The 24,620-nt window shown below is 41.6% G+C and overlaps 1 protein-coding gene across 2 annotated transcripts in view; it reads right to left on the bottom strand.

The window, feature by feature from the left end:
* siah1 (siah E3 ubiquitin protein ligase 1) overlaps positions 1–24,620 on the bottom strand; it is a 39,302-nt gene that overhangs the window by 7,475 nt on the left and 7,207 nt on the right. The window contains exons 2-3 of one of the 2 annotated variants that reach the window (XM_026176824.1): positions 11,018–11,074; positions 10,904–10,916 (exon numbers count right to left, since the gene is read on the bottom strand). Coding sequence is in view for 1 of the 2 variants with exons in the window: in XM_026176823.1 (XP_026032608.1) it covers positions 11,018–11,027 (10 nt within the window). In the remaining variant the exon portion in view is untranslated. The remainder of the gene's footprint in view (positions 1–10,903; positions 10,917–11,017; positions 11,075–24,620) is intronic. The other variant, XM_026176823.1, reaches the window with a different exon arrangement.

The following is a 24,620-nucleotide window of genomic DNA, read 5'->3' on the forward strand; positions in this document are numbered from 1 at the left end:
AATTCTGTCCACTATGTCAACAACAGTGGCTCCCGGGAACGACAGCGTGAGCGCCCCCCTCATCCACACGTTCCTGACGATGGAATCCCCGAGGACCAGTGTGGAGAGAGGAGGTGCCACCGGGGGCTGCTGGCCATCTGAGACGCCTGCGCCGCGGCACCGGGGGTGTTCAGATGGAGATGCGCCAGCCGGACTGCGTGAGTGACTCCCAGGTAGCCGCGCCGTGGGTCCTCTTCTCCGAGGAGCCAGGGTAAAGCACAGCTCTCCGCGGTGAGTTTGCACCACAGCGTCGGGTTGCCCACCGCGGCTCCGGGGGCGTAGTGGTGGAGATGGCGCAGACCTCAGCGACACAGCGGGATGGCGAGGGCTAGCGGTCAGAGGAGGAAAGTCCACAGGATCTAGGACATTAAATTTATTCTCCAGTACTACCGCGCCGGAGGGGTGAGGGTGCGAGAGACTGATCCTCCTGCCCCCTCTGCAGCCACCACGCGTCTCAACCACGGTCCATGGCGCTGGTTGGAGTGGAGTGGAGCTGACCAGAGCCTTGGGTCTGGCCCCTAGCTGAAACCAGGAGTTCTCGTCCTTGGCAGAAGCACCAGCGACTCAAATTGAGAGCCTGTGTTGACTGTTGGCGGGATCTTGGGACACAGCAGCTGGATGGTGCACTGTGTCGGCTAGCTCAGCGCTAGTAGCGGTGGTTTGAGCTTTGCCAAGGAGGATCGTGTCAAGTTCGCATTCAGCCCCCTGGATTTGGTATAGCGTGGATATCCTTTGCTCCAGCTTGATCACTTGTTGACTCAGGTTGATGCAGCTTTCACAGCTGGATGTTGAGGTAAGTGGTGCCATTCCGGAATCTCTTACCGGCGACAGCGTCAAAAACAAAAACAGAAACTACCACTTTAACTTACGTTAGCTAAAAAGTCAGTCGTGACGCAGCAAGAGAAGAGTTTCACTAAAAGTTCACTAAAATGACAGTGAACTTGGATGCCAGTGGATCTAAAAATAAACTCCAGTTTTTGCGCATTCACGCTCAACTAAAACAGTATGTCGGATGTGCCACCAATGCTCAATTACATGAGTGGGAACTACTGCGTTAGCACAGTTTGCTCGTTAACGTGTTGGCCGTCCAGCCCCACACACGGGGCGATCCGCGGTAGCTCGTTAACAGATTTGCCGTGTTGTGGTGTTAACGTCATTTCAGATTAACGCTGACAGCACTAGTGGGAACACAACGAATATGACTGCACATAGGGCTGCTCAATTAATCGAATTTTAATCACAATTACGATCTGGGCTTTCAACGATCATTAAAAATGACTGAGCCGATTATTAGCCCCTCCCTCATTTATCCGCGATACCTTAAAGGCCGGTCCGTGAAAATATTGTCTGGCATAAACCGGTCCGTGGCGCAAAAAAGGTTGGAGACCGCTGATTAAGAGGACCAGAGGGAAGCTCAGAAAGCTAAGCAGAAGTTATTTGGAGAGGAGAGTGACTGCTGTTGGTTGAAAAGAGAGGTTAAAAAAAAAAAAAAAAAAAAAAAAACCTTCAGTGGTGTTGCACACTATTTTATATTATTTTTTAAAGTCATTGTTAACCTTTAAAGCCGGTCAGAGCAGCACGCTCCGTGTTGTGTAACTATTTTTAAATCCCTGTAGAACCTGAACCGTGTAAGCTAGCGCAATAATTTGTTTTGCATATGAAACCGGAGGAGTTGTACTTACATCTGATGCCATCAGCTTGTCCTCGGTCACGGTTTCCTTCCACATAAAGCTTTGCAAAAACTGCATAAAAAGCACTTGCAGGAACAAAAACATAATATTCCAGAAACACGCTTTGCCGATCCGATCAGCTGTTCGTAACACTTCCCACAGTGAAACAGACGTCAGCGCGAACTATCGCATGTCCGCCATTTCCTGGCCGAAACCGGAAGTGACGTCATTTTCGCGGAAATTGTAGTTTTTTACTTGTAGGCCTTAAAAGCCTATACTGGTCATGTTTGACTTTTCTGAATAGTTTCTGGGATGCTTAGAACTCGAATTGCACTGCTGGAAATAGTTTATTTTGATGCACCTGCTGTTTTCTTTGCATCATAGGATTGTTTTTTCGTTTTTCCTGCAATATATGAAAATTGGTGTATCTCCAAAATAAAACTATGAAGACACTCAAAATAAGTTTCCTGTTATTGTAAACTATTTTTTGCAACTTTTTGTATTTAAAGTTTTGAGGGATAAACCTCTTAAATTTCTCCAAATAGAAATATATGTAAAAAAAAAACCCCAAAAACGATTTTCAATTTTTTTTGTAGTTTATTGCACTTTTTTGCAATTAATGTAGTTACTATGGACTTAATGCATACATATTATTAAAATATGGGCTATAACAGTTGTATAGCAACTTGAAATGCTCCCACAAATGGCACTACAACATGTAAAAATATAATATAAGTTCTGGCGGACTTTGTTCTATAGTCCGCCAGTCCAGTGTAGGTCTTAAAGGGTTAAATAAATATCGTCAAATAATCAAGATCTCAATTTCAGTGAAAATAATCGTGATTATCATTTTTGCCATAATCGAGCAGCCCCAACTGCACATTTACTCCAACAGCATCCTAGTGCAAAGACAAGTGGAAGCAGACAAAAACAACAAGCAGGCATGCTACAAACTTTACCCGAGTAATTTAGACAGCCGTTAGCACATGAGTCTCCTTATGGGGACCTGATATGTTTAATATGCTGCTGAGAATACAGCCCAGAAGAAGCGTATAGTAGAGCTTTTATTTTGGAAAGAGCCATTTCTCTGTAATAAACTCCCTTTTCCAAAGATGAGTGATTCCTCAATCAGATAGATTTTTTTTTCTTTTTTATTACTTTGTTTCAGCAACATTAAATTTAAAAACTGTACTTTTGAGGTAAAATATACATTTATAATTTTAATAAATGACAAATTAAAAAAGCATGAACATTTTTTGTATCGAAAAAACATCGAACCGTGACACCAAAGTATCAAACCGAACCGTGAATTTTGTGTATTGCTGCACCCCTACAAAATTAAAGCATTTTTCCCCCCTTTAACACTTTCTTTTACTGTAAAGTTATCAACATGCTATATGACTGTTATATACACCACAGCATATATGTTGACTGTTGAGTCAAGCTGCGAACGTTGTTCCCAAATTAAGACGTTTACTTTACTGTTATTCAAGGTATAGTTTTTGGTTTTGCTTTAGCGCCATAGTGTACAGTTTACACATTCACACATCACCTGAAATATTCATAGACTCAACACTGGGAGGAGTCAAATCTCTGGGAGGGATAAATCAGGAAGGGCATCTGGTTCTTTTTGTGTGTGTGGTGGGCTTCATGACAAACCTAATGACTGGTAAAATATCAAAAAGGGACGTGTGACGTCTAATTGTCACAGAAGACCTGTTAAATACTTCAGCTGATGATGCCCATGCTGTTGTGTCCTAGCAGGACTGATGCAGCTAAAGTGTTAGCTCCAACTGTTCATACACAGGTCAGAGCTATAAGGAAAAACTTAAATGCCGAAGCAAGACCACAAATTGCGCAGGCATTAAGCATTTTCATCAAACAGACAGCCACAGAAATCTCCATGTTCATTTGGCTTCATGTGCTTTAGTGCAGTTCAGCTGTCTCTGTTAGCAATTTATATCAATTTGCTTCACAACTACAGCCAAATTCACAAATCTTTTCTCATGTATGCAATTTCATTTCCTGCTGTCACACAACAGAATGGCAGAACAGCCCATAAACTACACAGGAGAAATGAAATGCATTCCCCAAGCTGCTTCTCTGCACCAACTGAGTCATTGTTTTTGTAGCTTTGCCTAACTCTTCATTCATACGGATTAAAGACAAAAACTGCGCTGAAAGTTCATGTAGTGCATGTAGAAGTAAAGTCATCACTCAGACCGAGCGTCTCCGTTAGGTCTGTATCAGCAGCTGTGGGGTCTTAGACAACATACTAAATATGCTGTGTGCCTTCTAGCCATCACTCAGTCCTCTACACCAGGCAGACCTTTAATGTTAATCAATACTTTATGATATGCATGTTCATAAGAGGATTGATCTAATGTGTATAGTTTGAGAATTGAAATGCATTACTATACAATTTATATAATAAATGAATAATATTTATATGTACAGCGCGTATGAATATCAATCATCTTTTGGCAATAGATTGATTCCCGTTTGTGTCCAGTCCAGCGTTAGACGGTTCTACTTAGGGCTGTTCGATATAACAATATATATCAGATGACGATATAAAAACGTCTGTCGTTTCATTTTACGCTGTCGTTTGTTTCCTGGTGTCGCAAAATAAACTGTTTACAGCAATATTTTTCATCGTTTTGGTGGTCACTGTAGTGGCTATATTAACTTATTAAAGTTCTCTTATATTTTATATAACCACACTACAGACGGACAAGCGCCTGTTTTTATGCGTTGTGCTTAGCAACAACAACAGTAACAGCATCACTTGTCCGCTTGTTTATGTTCCACATAAACCTTTCACAATAAAGCTCAAGATCCTGTTGAGACTTTTCAAAATAAACTGAATCACGTGAAAGAGCAGATTATTTACGGATGAAAAGCAAAAAAGAGCCGCCAGGTGCTAAAAAATAGACCTTAGACTCAAACGTTAGAACAGGCTTTTCCCCGCAGCACGCCGTGTAATAAATACTCAAAGAAAACGGCGCCCTTTACAACTTATGTCTAAAAATGTATCGTTTCATGTATCGGTTAAAACGCTCGACTCCAGCTACATGACGCGCAGCTGGAAACACTTCCCGCAAGACGAGCTGCCCGAGATTCACAGAATTTACAGAAAATGTTACGTTTGATTTATATCATTATCGGGACGATAGAATTCTCATATCGGGATATGAGATTTTGGTCATATCGCACAGCCCTAGTTTTCTACTGACCTGAATCATGTTTGTACGGTCTGGTTGCACAAAAGTAAACAAGCTGTGTGGAAATCAAAAGGATGCTGGAATGCAAACCTCTGGCTATAGCCCGATGGTGATGTAGTTGTTTTATATGGCCACTTCATTTATCAGTGTTTATAAACAAACATCTGTGAACAGGGGTCCGTTCTTCGTACCTCGCTTACTACATCCAAGATCAAATGACACATCCAAGATCAAATCATCGCGCCAACTTTGAGCTCGCTATTCCGGTTCTCCGAACACACCTGTTGTTGACGATTAGTATAGCTGGATGAAGTAATGTGAGATCACTGGGTGGCTTAACAGGGGCTACGCATCAATAGTAGAAACATTGATCTGCAACCCTTTGATTGGTCGGCGAAAATGTCGAAGGAGCGCGCTCAGTATTTTTCGGCAGCAGAGCAAGAACTCTTGATTGAAACTCCTGAAATCCCTCAGAGTTTAATTAAAACGCATGGGAACACTGCAAAGGCTGCAAAAGCAAGGAGAGAGGGCTGGCAGAAAGTTGCTGACAAATTAAACTCGTAAGTAATTTAATAATAATAATAATAATAATAATAATAATAATAATAATAATAATAATAGATTGGATTTCTATAGCGCTTTTCAAGGCACCCAAAGCGCTTTACAATGCCACTATCCAGTCACTCTCACATTCACACACTGGTGGAGGCAGCTACGGTTGTAGCCACAGCTGCCCTGGGGCAGACTGACAGAAGCGAGGCTGCCATATCGCGCCATCGGCCCCTCTGGCCAACACCAGTAGGCGGTAGGGTAAATCTATTATGTTATCATACATTATATCATATTACATTATATCCTCTTTCACATTAGAGCCACAACAGGACCCACTAGAACATGGGAACAAGTAAAAGTGAAATATAAGAATATTCTACAGAATGGTAATATTTATCACTCATATTGCTTTTAGTCTCTTGGAAAGAGACCCTGAAATAATCTGTTTGTTTATAACAGCAACCAAGAAAAGGGCAGAGCAAAAAAAGACAGGTGGTGGTCCTGCACCCCCTCGTCAACAAGTTGGTTAAGTAAATAATACCCTCACGGGAAAATCGATCTCTCTCTGAGCACACTGTCGCGCTGAGCTAAAGGATCCTGTCTATCCCGCAATATACGCTGGATTCTGAACACTCTCCTTATCAATCTTGCACCTTCCGCAATGGGTGGCTCGCGTATACGGACAGGACATGGCTGCGACAGGCTTCCCAAATCCACCTTCACTTTTATAGCCGTGGTCTCTCATCTTGATTACACGAAGTAATTTACTATTACTACTCTGAAATATGAATTACATCTGAAATAATCAAATACATGGAATAGAATGATTAATAGTACATTTCCCTTTTTTTAGGAAATGACCTGTATGTATCTGTATGAAATCAATAACAGAATCAAATACTGCATTAGCTTTAGTTACATTGATAATATTTATTTATGGAAAAACAGTGGTAAAATATCTGAGTGGCCGCGATCTAATCCTGTTTACATAAAGTGAGCCTGCTCCCAAGCAGGTTTACGCTTACTGATCTGTTGCTATGACAGCAAGTCCCAGATGAGCTTCGGAGAACAGAACGATCCAAGATCACGCGAAATCGTCAACAATCAAATCCAGCTAACTTACTTAGCGAGGTACGAAGAACGGACCCCAGAATAGGAAATCTTGTCCGGTTAGCGACACCAAAAATAAATAAATAAATAAAAAATAATAATAATAAAAATCAAGAGGAAACTCTGCTTCTTTCCTCCCGTTGCAGCTTGCATGATGATGTGCGGCTACATGCTGGGCTAATCCTCTCTCTCACAGCTAGGCCCAATCCAGCGCTTATTACACTCGCCATACACTTAATGTTTAATCTCCAGAATTACAAACACTTCATAGTTAAACAGTCTGTAGCACACAAACCGTGCCAATACCAGAGAGCTTCATTTCCTCACTGAAATCACGATAACCCACTTGGAGCAATCTCAGGAGACTCGTCATTCTACCACACTTCCTTATTTGTATGACTAATGCAAGCTTTTTGATTATATTTAGAGTGGATGGAATCTTAAGGGGTAATAAATTCATCTTTCTGTGAAAACCAAATCTTATGGTTTCTACCATGCTTTAAAAAAGCCTACAGTGCAGGAAGAGTATTCTTCAGTATTCTGTCACTGTGGTGTAAAACACTGTCATCACTGCAACGAGTCAGCTATGCAGATTTTCTGTCACTTTAATTAAATAACAACCAGACAGTAAAGTGGAGTGTGGCACTGATGTTTCCAATCGTGCTGTGTAGTTGCCTTGGTAACAGGTTTGTGGATAAGGATGAGATGGCCTGTGAGGCAAAGGAGAGAGGTGGCAGCCAAATGTGACTGGCAGGAAAACAATTGTGTTGAGGAAGAGGAGAATGCACGGAGGCTAATTTACGCAACTGGAAAAGGAAAAAAGAAAAAAGAAAAAAAAAAAGATTGCATCCATAATCCTAAACTTTGAGTTATGCTTCTCAAAACGTCATTGCTTTGTTACTCGGAAGCAGGAGGTGGATGGCATCAGCTGCCAGTGCTACAGCTGGCAGGCATGAATATGCAAAGTGCTGAGTACTTTCAATGTCATGGGAGGCTGTAGCTCAGGTGGTAGAGCAGGTCATCTACTGATCGGAAGGTTGGTGGTTCGATTCCCGGCTTCCCCTAGTCTGCATGCCAAATATCCTTGGGCAAGATACTAACCCGAAATTGCTCTCCGATGCATCCATCGGAGTATGAATGTGTGTGAATGTCAGTTGTGCTTGTGTGAATGGGTGAATGCACAAGTTGTGTAAAGCGCTTTGAGTGATCAGAAGAGTGGAAAAGCGCTATATAAGAACTAGTCCATTTACCATTTACCAATGTGGTTTAAGAAATGATGAAATCCTTGCGTTACTCGCCAACATGAATAGCACTTTGTTCGTGTTTACTATACACTGAAAGCTGACTGATGCTGTCCACTACACGATTTTGAGTGAGCTAGTGTCAGGGATATTTTTCCCCATTGGTGGAAACACGCTTCCATCTGAATGAATCAGACATAACCATTTGAGTAAGGAAGGAGGTGGTTTTAAAAAAAAAAAAAAAAAAAAAAAAAGAAGGTGGCGTGACGATAGACTGATGGGGTGACACCGCAATGAGGATGCAAGAAGAACAAGAGTGTGCAGGGGGGGGGGAAGATGAAAAGAAAAAAAAAAAAAAAAAAAAAAAAAAGGATGAAGAAGAATATTTCTCAGGTCACATTTTTCAGGTCAGTACAGTAATTTGGGTGGACTACATCATCTACTCCGCTCCTTTTTATAGCCCTACCTACCTACCTACCTACCTACAGACAGAGGCAGCACAGGGAGGGCCGGCACACAGGAATAATATGGAGAAGGGACTGTATGTGTGGGAGGTGAAGACAAGACGAGAATCGGCCAATGAGACACCACAGTGATATGTAGACAGACGAAACAGCTGGGAAATTAACACCACCAGAAAACTGCTGCCAAAGCTTAGGTGAATTGAGCAGTCATGATCAAACTTAGCACAAATTTAACAATTTCAAAAAGAGTAGAAGAAAACATACTCAGCTGCTGCTGTAGCTGAGTCAGAGGCCCTCATAGGTAGTCTTCTGAGGTCTTCCCAGGCAACTTACCTCCATTTAGCAAGTAAATTATGATGTTTGATAAAACATTTGGGTCCTTGTTTTTACAGAAGGGAAGCACTTCCTCTTTCCCTTTGATGGTGATTCAAAGAACTAGCAATAACCAGCAATTTTTGAAGACCTTTAGAAAAACCAAATAAATAAGACTGTCACTTTGAGACCATCCTCCACTAAGGCCGCCGCTGTACTGTGCTATTTTAGAGCCACATAAGTTTGAATACGCTCTCTTTGCACAAGCTCCAGCTCTCCAGAAAGTGTCACAAATTTCAGCTTTTTACACAATTTTTCTGAAAAACACGCAAACAGCACTAAAAACCCATGTTTTAGCAATAATAATTACTTCATTTCCTGCTGACATTTGCCAGATAATAGCGTAAACCTGTAGCCACGAGTGTTGAATGTGATGCTTTTATCTACGCCATCATTACTTGTGTAAGCATCCCTCTTATGTCTAGCTTAGTAGCTGGCAGTGCTACCAGTAGGCAGCACTGCCTTACCTGCTAGGGTAAATCTTGTCTGCATGCTCACATGCACACACTCATGCCATGTGCTGAGGTTAAAAAAATAAATAAATAAAAAATAAATACATAAAAACTGGATCTAATCAGACGCTCTATTAGCTAGTGCTCCCTGTGCCTGCCTGCCTGCCTGCCTCTAAACACATCTGCTGCGATGGAGATACTGCCTTAGCAGCTATTAATAGAACGTCTTTGCTAGCTAACATGCTAGCAACAGCACCAGGAACAGCGAGACCAAATTAGCTCAGGACTTTCTGCAAAGGCAAGACTGAAATATCCAGCATGTGTTAGCATCACCAGCTTAGCGCTTATGCTTGAAGACAATAGTTTCTTCATAACTGCAGAGTCATTTGTTGTAGATCTATTGAGACCTTTATAAAACTTGTTTACTTGTCAATAATTGGTGTCCACAAAAACACACCGAAATAAAACAGAGCCATATGAATGTAGTCTTAACATGATCATGACAATGTAGAATCTGTTCTGTTCAATCCAACAACTGTGCCATGCACCTCATGCGCTCATGTGAGAGTGGGGAAAGGGAAAAAAGGACAACCGTGAACTTACTACTTTGGTAAATGTGGAGGTCAGCTACCAGCTGTGTTTCTGTGAAAGGACGTCTGTGCGCTTAAGGCGTGGCTTCTGTGCTTCTGTCACACAAGAGTACACTGCAGCACCATCTTATTGAAGAAAACTGGCTGCATTACTGAACAGAACTAATGTATGGCTCAACATACTTTACTGAAATAGATCATCACTGGACCTCAACCAAGGGGCCATGAAAGGGGGAGAAGGGTTTTGTAGTCTAGCAGCTGAGAAGCAGCGCTGCCACACACACACACACACACACACACACACACACACACACACACACACACTACAAGTGCAGATATTGGGCTATTTTGTGTTGATAGTGGTAATATTATAGAGATTACTATTAACAACAGCTGGAATTTTAGCACAAAATGCCACCAACAAACCAGACTAAAGGATACCGAATTATTCTCCTTTGTAGTTTCCTGGCTTGAACAATACATATGATGAAACAATAAGTAGTTTGCGGCATATAAGGCTATAACAAGCTGCAGAGCTAAATGGAGTGTGGAGGGATAAACATAGCATCACTTGTTTAGCTGACACATGAGAGGCCAAGGGGGTGCTGCTCCCAAGAAAAAGGAAAAGAAAAGACAAGCAGCAAACTTTTGTTGTTAGCAGGTGGCTTAGAAATGACTTCTGCAGCCTGAATTTACTTTATCACCCCTCCAACCACGGAAATAAATAAATAAATAAATAAAAATAAATAAATATCGAAACACACTGTTGAGTAATTCAGGACGACTCTTCTCCTTTATAGCAAAATTATACATTTCCGAGAAGGGTGCAGCAAAAGGTGTGCGAAGAAGGTAAAAATCATGTGCGCAAAGAGACAGGAACAGTGAGTCAGCTAACCAGACAGAGAGAGATACTGCACTGTGTCGAGAGGGTGGACAGGAGGATGACAGAAAGAACAGACAAACAATGACTGTGCACACAGCCTGCTGTGTTCAGGAGAAGCACAAAAAGGGAAAAGCTATTCTGTTTAGAAAATAGGCGATCACACAGTAGTGTATGCACGTTTGACAAAAAGGTGAAATAAAAGTCATCTTGCATACCCCTCCATGTGTTACATTAGACAGTGTGTTAGGTGCTGTCCAAGTGAAGTAAATTAAGAGCACCAAATTCCCAAAACAGGAAACAACTCACCCCGTAGCTAGGACTACAAAAGGAATGAGGACAGATACGGTTAAAAAGCCTGCTGGAAACACTGGTATAAGCACTATAACTGTAGATGAACAGGGGGAAAACTAAAATACACACCTTCGTCCATAAGATTTCCAAATAAGGCTTTCGTCTCCTCTTGAAATGTGGGGACCTCTGGAAAAGAAAAGGGAGCAAAGTAAACAAACACAAGTTAGAAAAGCAAAGCTAGAGGGATACTGGTTCAGACCGATCCCACCGTAACAATGTTCCTACCATATAACAGGAATAATAACCATCAAGTAAAGTACACCAAATTACACACATTTATCACCAGCTAAACATGAAGCCTGGCTTTGTAATTTCTAACAATGTTAAATAACATGCTCAAGTCAGTCTGATAAGCTGGATTTCCATCATGACAGTCTAGTTTTTAAAATGGTGCCAGCTGGCTATAGGAGATCAGGAGGGGCACAGCAGATTTAGTGCACTTCCATGAACTACAACCAGCCTTTCAAGGCATTTAAGCCACTCACTGTGCTGCTAATGCACCATACATTAGCACGAGACTTTATACATTGAAAAAAAAAAAAAAAAAAAAAAAAAAAATTGATTCACACTGTGCCGTCTTGCCTAGGGCTGGGCGATATGACCCAAAATTCATATCTCGATATTTTTTTAGCTGGATGGCGATATAAGATATATATATCTCGATTTTTTTTTTAAAGCCATAAGTTAAGAACAAAAAGAGAGTTCTTAGTCACACTGTGTCCCAGATGTCACACGGGCACTTTTATTTACATACAGCGTAGATGTACATGAAGAAATTACTCAAAAATAAATTATCAGCATTTATTAAATAATCATGGTCCATAAATAAAAGAAAACAATGTTGTTTTTGTGCATAACAAAAAGCTCACAATTATGCAGTCAAAATGTAAACTAATAGACGCTGAGCATAATAACAAAGAGACAGATTTCACAGCTGCACCACGTCTCTGAACAGGTGCCATTTGTGGTCCTTATACACACACAGTACGTATCACTCCGCGAGGCTCCTCCTCGGTAGCCGTAATCCTCTGGCAATCCATCAAGTGGTGCAGCTCCGTAGCTTAGCAAAGTCATATTAAAACATTTTTTGACAGATTGCTGAGCGCTGTGTACCACATAAAATCGGTTCGCGGTCAGTAAGCACAACCAGAATTCATACATAAGGCGCACTGTCGATTTTTGAGAAAATGAAAGGATTTTAGGCCGTGCAGCCCCTCCGGGCTGCATGTCGTTAGCGCGGTTAGCTCGTTAGCGCGGTTAGCTCGCTAACACGTTGACGCTGTCCAGCCCCACGCACGGTAACTCGCTAACGGAGATTTTCCGCTTTCATCTTGTCATTGCCTGCAGGTGAAGCTATGGGGGAGGCGGAGTTGTGTTCAGTGAAGGAGAGGCGAGGCCGAGTAACGTTGCGTAGAGACAAAAGTGGACGAAAGAGAGGCAAACCTGCGGCTCCACAAGTATAATTATAACGTAACATAGACTATATCGATATAAACGATATTGTCACATCTTATATCTCGTATGAAAATATATCGATATTTTTAAAAAAAAACTCGATATATCGCCCAGCCCTAGTCTTGCCCTACTCCACAATGTCCCCAGTATTGTTCAGTCAGTGCCTGTGTTACAACTCTGACATGTAGCCATTGTGTCTGGGTCATAATAATGTGATCCTCTACAGAGGTGACTGCATGCGGGCTAAACTGTGCACATATGTACATTTCAAAACACAGCTGCCATCTGCCAGAGAAAATTTCATTCTGCCCTTAATATAGTGCACATTTGTCATTGTAATTCGGGGTGGGTGATATCGCCTCAAATTATCATGTCGATATGGCCAGAAATATCATGCCCATTTTACTTCAATATAGAATAATCCAGACAAAAAGCTGGTCACAACATTTTATTGATACTTTCAGCTTGCAGGCAGCACCATTTATAATTGCAACTAAATAAAAGATCATTTTCAATCCTTTTTAAATGAGTCAAATGAACACTACGGCATCACTGAGAGTTACAAACTGTCTAAATCCTTTCACCTTTAATAAAATGATCAATGTGGCCGCTTTACCAGGTGTAACAAATAGGTTTAACATCCAGGCATCCATGAAAACAGAGTTTATGAAGGTTAACAGAGTTAGAAGCAAGCAGGAAGTTGGCTTGCTAGTTTCCACCTAAACATGATATAGCATGTTCTGACTAAGGGGTTTCTGAAAAATTAAGACGTACAGCTCTGCTGTCACTTCCAACATAAATGAAGACAGAAAACTAAACAGCAGTGACGGTTGTAGGGTTACTGAAGTTGGGCTAGCTGGTATATAATAATGTGCTACGTGGTGGGTAGCTACACAGCTACAGTATATTAGCATGATATAAACACATTAGCAGTGAAGCTAACTTTTTTCCCCACTCCACCTTAATAAATGCAGTGTAGTTTGGACCCGGAAGCAGGGTTGATAAATCATCACTCAAAGATCGGATACTGAAGAGGCAATCTTTTGAAACAAGATGCCAGGAGAAGCAGTATTATATCTAGTGACGCAGCACAAAAGTAACCTAGGTGAAATTGTTTCTAGATACTTCAGGTAAAACATATTTGTTTAACAATAACTTCTGTGACTGTTGAGAATGCTCTGGAAGTTATTTTAAACTAAAATAAAGTTTGTACCTCAGATGTTGGGTCAAGCTATTCAAACCAGCTGCTTAACCACATCAGTAATTTGCATCCACTGTTTGTTATTCTTGTCATATGAAGCGCAGCTAGTGAGTACTCCTGCCACGCTGGGTGAGTCGTGTGTTTACATTTCGGTCCCAAGTCACCAGCTGCTAGCTTCTCGTCCTTTAAAGTCTGGCTGCACCTTCAGTGTATTTGTGCTGGCTAAAGGTGGAGAAACACTTGTCGTTTACACCTTTAACCTCCTAAGACCCGAACTCTTCCACGGCATGCATTTTAAATTTCTCTATGATATTTGGGCATATTGGGACCCGATGAATGTAAAAACAAAGAATTACCTGATTTTTGTTTCTAAGAAAAATGAGAGCCACATACAGTGGGGCAAAAAAGTATTTAGTCAGCCACCGATTGTGCAAGTTCCCCCACTTAAAATGAAGACAGAGGTCAGTAATTTGCACCAGAGGTACACTTCAACTGTGAGAGACAGAATGTGAAAAAAAAAAATAAAAATCCATGAATCCACATAGTAGGATTTGTAAAGAATTTATTCGTAAATCAGGGTGGAAAATAAGTATTTGGTCACCTCAAACAAGGAAAATCTCTGGCTCTCACAGACCTGTAACGTCTTCTGTAAGAAGCTTTTCTGTCCCCCACTCGTTACCTGTATGAATGGCACCTGTTTGAACTCATCATCTGTATAAAAGACACCTGTCCACAGCCTCAAACAGTCAGACTCCAAACTCCGCCATGGCCAAGACCAAAGAGCTTTCGAAGGACACCAGGAAAAGTATTGTAGACCTGCACCAGACTGGGAAGAGTGAATCTACAATAGGCAAGCAGCTTGGTGTGAAAAAATCAACTGTGGGAGCAATCATCAAAAAATGGAAGACATACAAGACCACTGATAATCTCCCTCGATCTGGGGCTCCACGCAAGATCTCATCCCGTGGGGTCAAAATGATCATGAGAACGGTGAGCAAAGATCCCAGAACCACACGGGGGGACCTGGTGAATGACCTGCAGAGAGCTGGGACCAAAGTAACAAAGGTCACCATCAGTAACACACTACAACGACAGGAATCAAATCCCGCAGTGCCAGACGTGTTCCGCTGCTGAAGCCAGTGCATGTCCAGGCCCGTCTGAAGTTTGCCAGAGAGCACATGGATGATACAGCAGAGGATTGGGAGAATGTCATGTGGTCAGATGAAACCAAAGTAGAACTTTTTGGTATAAACTCAACTCGTCGTGTTTGGAGGAAGAAGAATACTGAGTTGCATCCCAAGAACACCATACCTACTGTGAAGCATGGGGGTGGAAACATCATGCTATGGGGCTGTTTTTCTGCCAAGGGGACAGGACGACTGATCCGTGTTAAGGACAGAATGAATGGGGCCATGTATGGTGAGATTTTGAGCCAAAACCTCCTTCCATCAGTGAGAACTTTGAAGATGAAACGAGGCTGGGTCTTCCAACATGACAATGATCCAAAACACACCGCCCGGGCAACAAAGGAGTGGCTCCGTAAGAAGCATTTGAAAGTCCTGGAGTGGCCTAGCCAGTCTCCAGACCTCAACCCCATAGAAAATCTGTGGCGGGAGTTGAAAGTCCGTGTTGCTCGGCGACAGCCCCAAAACATCACTGCTCTCGAGAAGATCTGCATGGAGGAATGGGCCAAAATACCAGCTACTGTGTGTGCAAACCTGGTAAAGACCTATAGTAAACGTTTGACCTCTGTTATTGTAACATAACCTTTGTTGGCAAAGTATTGAGTTGTATTTTTGTTATTGACCAAATACTTATTTTCCACCCTGATTTACGAATAAATTCTTTACAAATCCTACCATGTGGATTCATGGATTTTTTTTTCACATTCTGTCTCTCACAGTTGAAGTGTACCTCTGGTGCAAATTACTGACCTCTGTCATCATTTTAAGTGGGGGAACTTGCACAATCGGTGGCTGACTAAATACTTTCTTGCCCCACTGTATGAGGATATTTGTTTCAAATTTCGATAGAACAGTGGGAGTATAATGTCCTCGTAAGTGGATATCAGGTCCTTGTAGTGCAAAATTGAGTACTTTGGTCTAAATAACCCAAAATGTGATGTCCACATATGTGGACGCAGGTCCTAGGAGGTTAATCTGGACAGTTTTCTTGTACATGTTGCAAAGTACTGTGTCCTTATTGGAGGTTGTTGAAGTAGCTCTCATCTTCAGTACTAAATGGTGACTCTTGCTCTCAGATATGCCTGGGCTCATCTCATTGTGTACAACAGGGAACAAACTCATGGTTGTTAGTAAATCTAGCCACTGTTAGTTTAATGGATGAGCACACTTCGAAAGCTTTCACCATGCTAAGAAAGAACAATCAATTTAGATAGATTTGTATTTCTACTTATAAAACACTTAACAAGGAACAAAGTCTCATCAACCATTTTAGATTAGAGTGCCTAATTCATTTCTGACTTTCTCAATGGATACCAGATTGACAGGATCTGATATAACGGAAATCACCATGTGGGCATCATGAAAACAACATTTCCTTTAGGTTAATCTGCAGCCTTTTAAAGCCATTTGCTTTAGACAAAACAAACACATACCTTGGAAAAAAAACAAACAAAAACAAAACTACATAGCACCTCAGGTACATGTGAAAACAGAAGGACACACAAAAAAAAAAAAGGGGGGGGGGGCACTAAGAGAAGCTAAGATATGCTGCACACTGAAGCCAGGAAAAGTTGAAGTATACGGAAAATAAGCACTCGGGGGAATACAAGAATGCAAAGAGATACAAGTGGGAAAAAGACACCATGAGTAGAGGGGGGGGCCAAAAACAAGCTAGGCTTCAACAAACATGCCGTTCTTTGTTCTTAAGTGGCCCACTCCAAGTTTTCATACACACTATAACAGTGTAATTCACAATGCACGCATGCGGTGCCTGCTGAAAGGCTCCTCTGTATTCACCCACAAAGAAACTATTCAGCACATTTTGTCACAACATACAGAACACTTTCACCAGCTACGCTCGAGCAACAGAAAGGCCAATCAATTTGTCAGCTTGATGCTAACAAAGCTACAACTAGAATTTACACTACTGTACAACATCTTACCCTGCAGATACACGGACAAATGCATTGAGCTGATGATGAGGGGAGGAGAGGGGGCTTTTTGTGTGCTTTACTGTTTTAAAGTGTAATACCTTTAGTCCTGTGCACACTCCTTGTGGCTACACATGAGAAGAGTCTGAGCAAGGAGTTCCAGGGTGGAGCTTGCAGCGATACACTAGCTGGCTTCGATTTCACTTGTACCACAGACATAGAGGTAAAGCATTTATACGCTCCCTTTGCGCCATATTTCTCTGGCCTTTTCCATGGAAACCACACAGTGTTACTGCTGCCCCAAACACACGACAAAACACAGGATCATGTTTCATCCTCCTGCTCACCCATTTGAGAAGAACAAGTTCATGAGGGTTGGGGTAAGCTGAAATGAAAGAACTGTGTCCAGAGAGGCAAACTGATCCTTAATAGCTGGTAAAATGAGTTCTCAGAGGAGATGGCACAACAGAGTGGCCAAGGCTGGAAAGAGAGAGGGAAAAACGAAACAAAAAAAGTAGGTCACCGATGTTTTCACTGCAATGCTTCGACACAAACCATCAGATTTGTTTTCTGTTAAAATTAAAACCTTGAAAATCAAGTCTGTAAGCAGTCTGTTGGTGTGTGGTCAGTCAGCCACTCCCTTGTTTCTCCCTAATCGGTCAATACAGGAACAGACAGCAAAGCAAGGCAGTTTAGCCAACTCACAGTAGAGTTTCTTCAACACTGGATAATTATCCTTTAGAAAGTTCCACCTTTGTTTCTCCTGGTGCCAAATTTTCAGGAACTGTTTGGCACTACACCACTGCAGCATCTAACAGGTACAAATGCATCCAACAACCACCTTGTGAAATTGTAGGTTTGCTGGGGGGGAGGAACATTTCCCACAGTCAAACAGGGGTGATTTTGATAGAAAAACAAATCCTGTCCAGTGTACTTGAGTTGGAAGGTAGAAAAAAATATATATAAAAGTTTGATAGGAAAAAGCTCTGCTTTTTTGGTTTCTTAAGATGATAAGACTTGCGAGAGAAGGAAAGTGTCCCAAATAAAGTCACTCCCTCACTGAGCGAAGTTCTCTCCGTCCAAGAGTGTGGTTGGTGTCGCTGCTGCTGGGTGCGTTTGTGAGAAAGACAGAGCAAAGCTAAGCCGGCATCCAATGTCAGTCCAAACAGCAGCCTCGCTCACACCCTCCCCGCTCTCCCCTGACACTCCCTACCCAAACACATAACCCTCTCTCCTCAAACAGCTGACACTTGACAAATTTTATTTGCACCTGAAAATATACATACAGAAAGTATACAGACAGTGTATGTACACGTCTGTATACTTTCTTGCATTTTTTCCTGCCTCAAGCTCGCGTATTTCGCTCCCCTTCTTAGGTGGACATTCCTTCTCTCGCTCTCCCACTTGTGTTTCTTTCTCTCTGCCCCCTCCGTTCCACTGCCTCTGTGGTTAAGCAAGTCTCAGATTTCAGCCTCATCTGGCTGCAGGCTGTACCACCAGCTGCCCTCACTGACACCATACCTCACTTTCTCACTGCCTTTTCTCTTCATTCTGTTCTATCGACTTTCACCCTCACATTGCTTGCCACAGTGCAGCAGGTCTGTGCATAGCATTAAGCACTCAAACACTAAATCAGCAGATTCAAACAAAATGATGGTCTCTGTAGCTTAAACAAGTCAAACAAGAAACTTTTTTAAATCCAGGTCTGTTAGTCAATTTTCTCCTCCTACAAACAGGACCACATTCCCTTTAAAAAAAAAAAAAAAAAAAAAAAAAAAAACCTAAATATTACTGTGAGCTGCAATCTGTCAGCAGGAGAGAAAGTGATAGCTAGCTTAGTGCACAGGGAAACACAGACCCGGTTCACATGCAGCACTCGAGTGCGTCTTGGTGATCTGATCCCATATGGACAGATCTAAACACAGATGTAACTGCCCCCAAACACGATGACTCACGGACTCTGCTTCTGGCCACCATCGTGGCCGACAATAATGCCAGCAATGACGTAGAACGACTGCTGTATAGTGTGTGCTGTGCCTGCAAGTACTGCCAAAGGTGCACGTCTATTTTTGAACTGCAAAATAAATCACAAATGATATTCGGGTTATGAAGAGATTCAAACTTTAATACCTTTTTATAAAACGAACTCTGCTTACAAGAAGACAGTATATGTGATGGATGATGCTTCTGTGTCTGAAAAGTGAAGCAGATGCACAACTTCCTTAAACCTGCGTTCTTTTTATATGTCCACCAACGGAGCAATAACTGCAATTGAAAAGAAACGTCCAGTACAAGTCTGAGAAAACAGCCCTTGCACGTGCCCTCAGTAAAGACTTTCCTGATCAATCTCTGTGCTCAGCCTCTCAAAAGTCCATTTTGCATGTGTATGGTCACTTAAGTTTCACAAAAGAGGATTATCCAGGGTACGCTCACTGTAACAATTTGTGACAAGTCTGAACCACATGCTTCTGGTTTCACAGTCACACCTACCTCATGCCGTCCCTTTCCCAGCCTGTATGTGGACACTAAGCCCTTTCTTCTATACTCTGTGTGACAATGGCAGATAGAATTTAAGGGCACATCTTTGACAGGTCGTGCCAATTCACTTGATTTTTAAGTTACTTGCATGGTAGTAAAACAAATCGGACTGTAAAAGGAAAGGACAGCGTCATTTCATATGGAAATGTGGGCTTGTGCTTTACTCTATCCTGTCTTACAACCCCTCACCAAGGCATGCCTTTCACATCTCCAACTCACTGATCTTGTTTCAGTTCATTGATATGCTATTGGCATGACAAAATGCAAAAATCTGCACTACTGAAGGATGTTTAAGGTGTAAATAGTTTCTCTTTCCATCCTCTCCTCTGTAGCCCCTGTGGATGTAGGGGATTACATGTTTGGGTCGCCAGTGATGAACTGCTGCCTGGTCCAGATGGCTCATTGTTGTATATATTGCCCTTGCCCCTTTTAATAACACAATTTGGGCATTGGCTACTGTCACTAGCTCTGTTTTACAGCCCACATTGTGCATGCGTGTTACAGCGGTCTCTCTTTGCGCCTGTATTTCTTCTACTGCTGCCAAGTTTCTGACTGTATTCGGTTCATATTGTCTGGCAATAATGCGAACAGATGTGGCGTAACCACTGAGAAAAGATTACAGCAGAGGCAGTACGGTAGCATGCCCCATGTCTCGCTCGTGGTTTAGTCAGTATAGTCAAGAAAAAGGGTGATTTTTTTGGGGGGGGGGGGGGGGGGCAGACGAGAAAATTAACACTCAAGTGTGATCAGTTCAGTGACATACTCAACAATAGGTACACTACACTGATCATCATAGAGAGGGGTGGTGAATAGAAAGGAAAATGCCTGTAAGTCCTTTAAAAATGCACTTATTTGAATTTTAGGTCTCTGAAATTGTTTACAAGATATTTGAATATGTCCTACAAGTTGCATTAATATTAGTCTTACTTCCATCTGGGTCTTGGGGAACAATATTAATCACTAATACACATTTTTCGACATCGCAAACTATCAAAAGGATGTCTGTCTAGTAGATAGCAATGTATTGTGAGGTAGCGCCATGCCCTCTTGGGTTTTAAATGCACCTTAGAACACACATGCATCAACACTACATATGAGCGGGCGGAGGGAGGTTTGGAGTCTTCACACACCCCCGTTCTCTGTTGCCTGCTGGAGCGGGGGTCTGGGAGGAAGAGTTGGCCGTCCGATTGGGGTCTGGAATGTGGGGCCTCCTTGCTGCTGCCACCGAGTCGGGGCGGTCTGCTTCTCTCCACCCCAGGGGAAAGGGTAACACTACCTGGGTCTGGGTGCAGTTTCCCCCTCCAGGGGCAAGGGTACCTAGACCTGCTTGGGTCTAGGTATGCTTGGGGAGTGTGATTGTGTGTACAGGGTTAACATGGCTACTACTTCAACTTTTAACTTTAAAAACCCATTTCTGCATACACTACTTTCATCTATGACAAGTGCAAAATCTGTGAGATCATGACACTGAAAGAACCTGGGGGGACCGTTTGTGGACATTCAGTCCCAGTTTTAAAACCTTTACACATCTGAGTAGCAAACTGCACCAGCATCCATTCTACCTACAAAACAGTCTAAAACTGGAGTTTGTGTCCAAAAAAAATTCAGACAAAAATGATTGCACTGATGAACACGCACAGAGCAAAGCAGGCAGTTGGCTAATGGTTCCTTTTAGCCTTTAAACAATGTTCACATAACTTAGTTGATTGTGTGTGCAATTGTTCTAAGATGCTCTCTTGCATAGGTGAACTAACAGCAGGCTGTCACTGTTCATTCCTCGGCTCTGATTTCATAAAAAACATATTTAAAGATTTGCAAGACCCTTTCCACTTCTGTTTACAAACATTGTATTGTCTCTACTGAATGTAAAATTCTCAGAGGTAAAACATTGGCAGACCAAAAGAAAACAGAAAAATGCCACCAAATACAAATTGAAATTACCGTAATTGTCGGGCTATAAGCCGCTACTTTTTGCACAAGCTTTGAACCCTGCGGCTTTTAGTCAGGTGCGACTTTTCTATGGATTGTCCATGATTTTTGTCATATCGTAAGACGATTTGTTTTGTTTGTTCCGCTGTTGTACGGCACTACGTTGCCTGGCGGAAGGGCATGTGATCAGACACACAGTATCTGGGTTCAAGAGTGGTATGTTGGTCACGTTTTCATCCGCCAGGCAACATAGTGCCGTACAAGTAGCGCGAAAAACAAACTTCAAATTAACGCTACGCGTTCAGCGGGAGTCGGGGATGACGAGCGGCGATAAACTTGCGAAAAGCAAGTTATGCTCAACTCCACCGGTGGAATCTGACAGCGTGGAAAAGTGTGAAAACATCCATGATCACCAACGGATTTCGAAGGGCTGGACTGCTGCATGATGGAGAGGAGGACACCGCCACGGCCCTTCTGAGGGTGTTTGACTCTAACACTGACAACGAGGATTTCTTTGGTTTTGTAAGTGACAACGAAGGAGAGAAGCTGAGAGTGGATGACGTAGCCATCCTGAGCCTGTTCGTATCCGACACTGGAGAAGAGAACTTTGGTGGTTTTAGTGCGCAGGAAGATGGTGGTAAATGACTTGACTTTTCTTCTTGTGAAAGCCGTGTCACTGCACCTGAGCCTAAAAGGTAGTCTGAATCTATTTTTCTGGTGTGTTGTAGGTTATTGTTATGTACTACATTTGTTACTCATTTATGAAGCACAGTACATGTTTCGTACTTGTAATTACCGCTACTTGTACATATACCTAAAAAGTTATGCAAATATGTACCCGTAACTTGTTTTTCACAATATTAATAAAAGTGATGTCTCCAAACAGCCATCTCTTTCCTGACAATTCCCTTTGTGCATATTCTCTTACATATGATAAGTCAACATTGAAACACCTGCGGCTTTTAGTCAGGTGCGGCTAATGTATGTACAAAACAGGATTTTCCCCTGATTTTAGCTTGTGCGGCTAATATTCAGGTGCGCTTTGTAGTCCGGGAAATACGGTAATTACACAGTAACATTAAGAAGACCCTCTTCATTACGATGCATTATACTTCAATACAAAGGGTCAATCGTTGTTCAAAGTGCACATCCGGACCAAATGTGCGTTTGGCATTTTGAAGGAGAAAGAATATCATGTTGCAACCACACTTTCACTTCAAAAACAAACTACACAGCAAGGCACTTCCACTTCAGTCTGTGAATGCTCACTAAAGAGACGACCTTTGGCATGTTATTTCGATCTTCATCTGCAAATTAAGTGCCACCTACTTCAAAGACAGGGCCAGTCTTAATATACATATTAAAAGGACACAATGTTTAAAAAAAAAACAAAAAAAAAAACCAACCACAACCTGAAGTAGAAGCACCACAAATAAACATGCAGGTGTATCTATGCATTTACTGAGGTACCATGCATGATCCTACAGCTCCTATGCTAGAACTTTAAAGCAGGCTCAATTCTCATTCAATCAAGGCAACAGGTTGCATATATGCATAAAACTGTAACCATTAATAATAATAATAATAATAATAATAATAATAATAATAATAATAACATCATCATCATCCACCAACTACAGTTTGATTTCATAGTGCTACAGAAATGGAATGGACTGATTTCAAAATCCAGACCCAGTCAACAGTTGGCTCTTTCCCATAGCAGGAAAAACAACTTGGGAACAATGCAGCCTAGCAGCTTGTTACCATGGAGAAGCCACACAGAACAGGGATATCAAGGTGGAGGCAAAACCAACCACACAGACAGACACAGACCCTATCTTGTGTGTTAGCACCTAATATAGAAATACACACAGAGATAAAACAAGCAGGGACTCCCTTTGGCATTAGTAGCAGATCTAGAATTACCTCACTGTTAGTGAGCCGATGACTCACTGCTCTCTTTCTCACATTCACACACCGCCAGTATTAGGTTGGACAAAAACAGCTGTCATGCTTATAATTTTTTCAACGCCAGCTGCTAAAGTTGTGCCAGCACAGTAGAAGATGCAAAGATCTCCTAAAAAGTTCAGTCACAGACTTGTCTTCACACACATCAACATTTATATTTAAAAAAAATAAAAATAAATCTGTTATTGTCAAATTTCACATGTAATTAGTCAACAAAAGGACAACTTGGTATACATCTCAAGTTCACCCTTGCTGTAAGACTGTCAAAGATAATATTTCTTAAAAATACATTTCTCGTCTCGTGTCATATTAGAGGTGGGCGATATAAACTAGAGATGGCACGATACCACTTTTTTATGTCCGATACCGATACCGATATCATAAATTTGGATATCTGCCGATACCGATATGAATCCGATATAGTGTTTTTTAATCAACAAAACTGTTTTTTAAAATATCTTGCTGCATTTTGCAAGTCTGCAAGTTCATACTCAAGTTTAAAACAACAACTACACTAAAGCTATTCTGTTATACCTGTATACAAAAAAAAATATTTCATAGTTCAGCAATACTGATCAATCTAATAAACTTAGACCTACACCATCCTCCCTATTCTGGTATTTTAAAGAGTACTTAGCGTAAATATTAAGCAACCTAACTAATAGGGTTCCAACTCCCAGCAACAACAAAAAGAAATAAATAAAAAATAGGGAACCACCCCTCACGCGCCACCTCATGATGCTTAATCGACGTAATCAACCTTAATTTGATGCAGTGTGAAAAAAAATGAACAGAAATCAATTATTTTTCAAGAAATATTAAATAGATTCAACATCTTTCTTCAACAAAATTGCAGACTGCACAGATGGTACCTTCCCAAAGTAAAAAGTACTATAGCTTACTAGGGTATATATTAGACTTAATAGTCACTATATACAGTAATTGACTTCTATTCATTTTACATCAAATTAAAACTTTGGGTGTCAGATAATTATTTATTAAAAGCTCGACATTTTAAATGAGAATAAGAAAGAAAAGTATGTCTTTGTGCCCCCTTTTCCCTGTTCATGCCCTATCGGCCCCCCTGGCTAAACTTTGCTAGATCCGCCCCTGCACAGTTACCAGCGTCAGCTACGTAGAAAAAGATCCTCGAGTAGAAAGTAATATTAAATACATTCTAACAACAGCTGATCAAGCTTAAATGTGCTGCTGTTGTTCAGCCGCTGGTTTCCTCTTTCTGGTGCAAAGTGGGCCAAAAACAAACAAGAGACACGGACTCGCGACAGAAAAGCCGATCAGCTGATCATTTAAGCAGTTTCACGATTGAAGTAGCAGCCGGAGAGCGAGAGGCAGTCGCTCCATATATCGCTTGTTAAGCTTAACGTGGGAATGCTTTACAAACATTCAGAGATGGACTTACACACTTGCTTTACTTCTCTCGGGGATAACTTTGTCGGAGATGAAAT

This window comes from Astatotilapia calliptera, chromosome 7 (genome assembly GCF_900246225.1).
Source record: "Astatotilapia calliptera chromosome 7, fAstCal1.2, whole genome shotgun sequence".
Taxonomy (NCBI): domain Eukaryota; kingdom Metazoa; phylum Chordata; class Actinopteri; order Cichliformes; family Cichlidae; genus Astatotilapia; species Astatotilapia calliptera.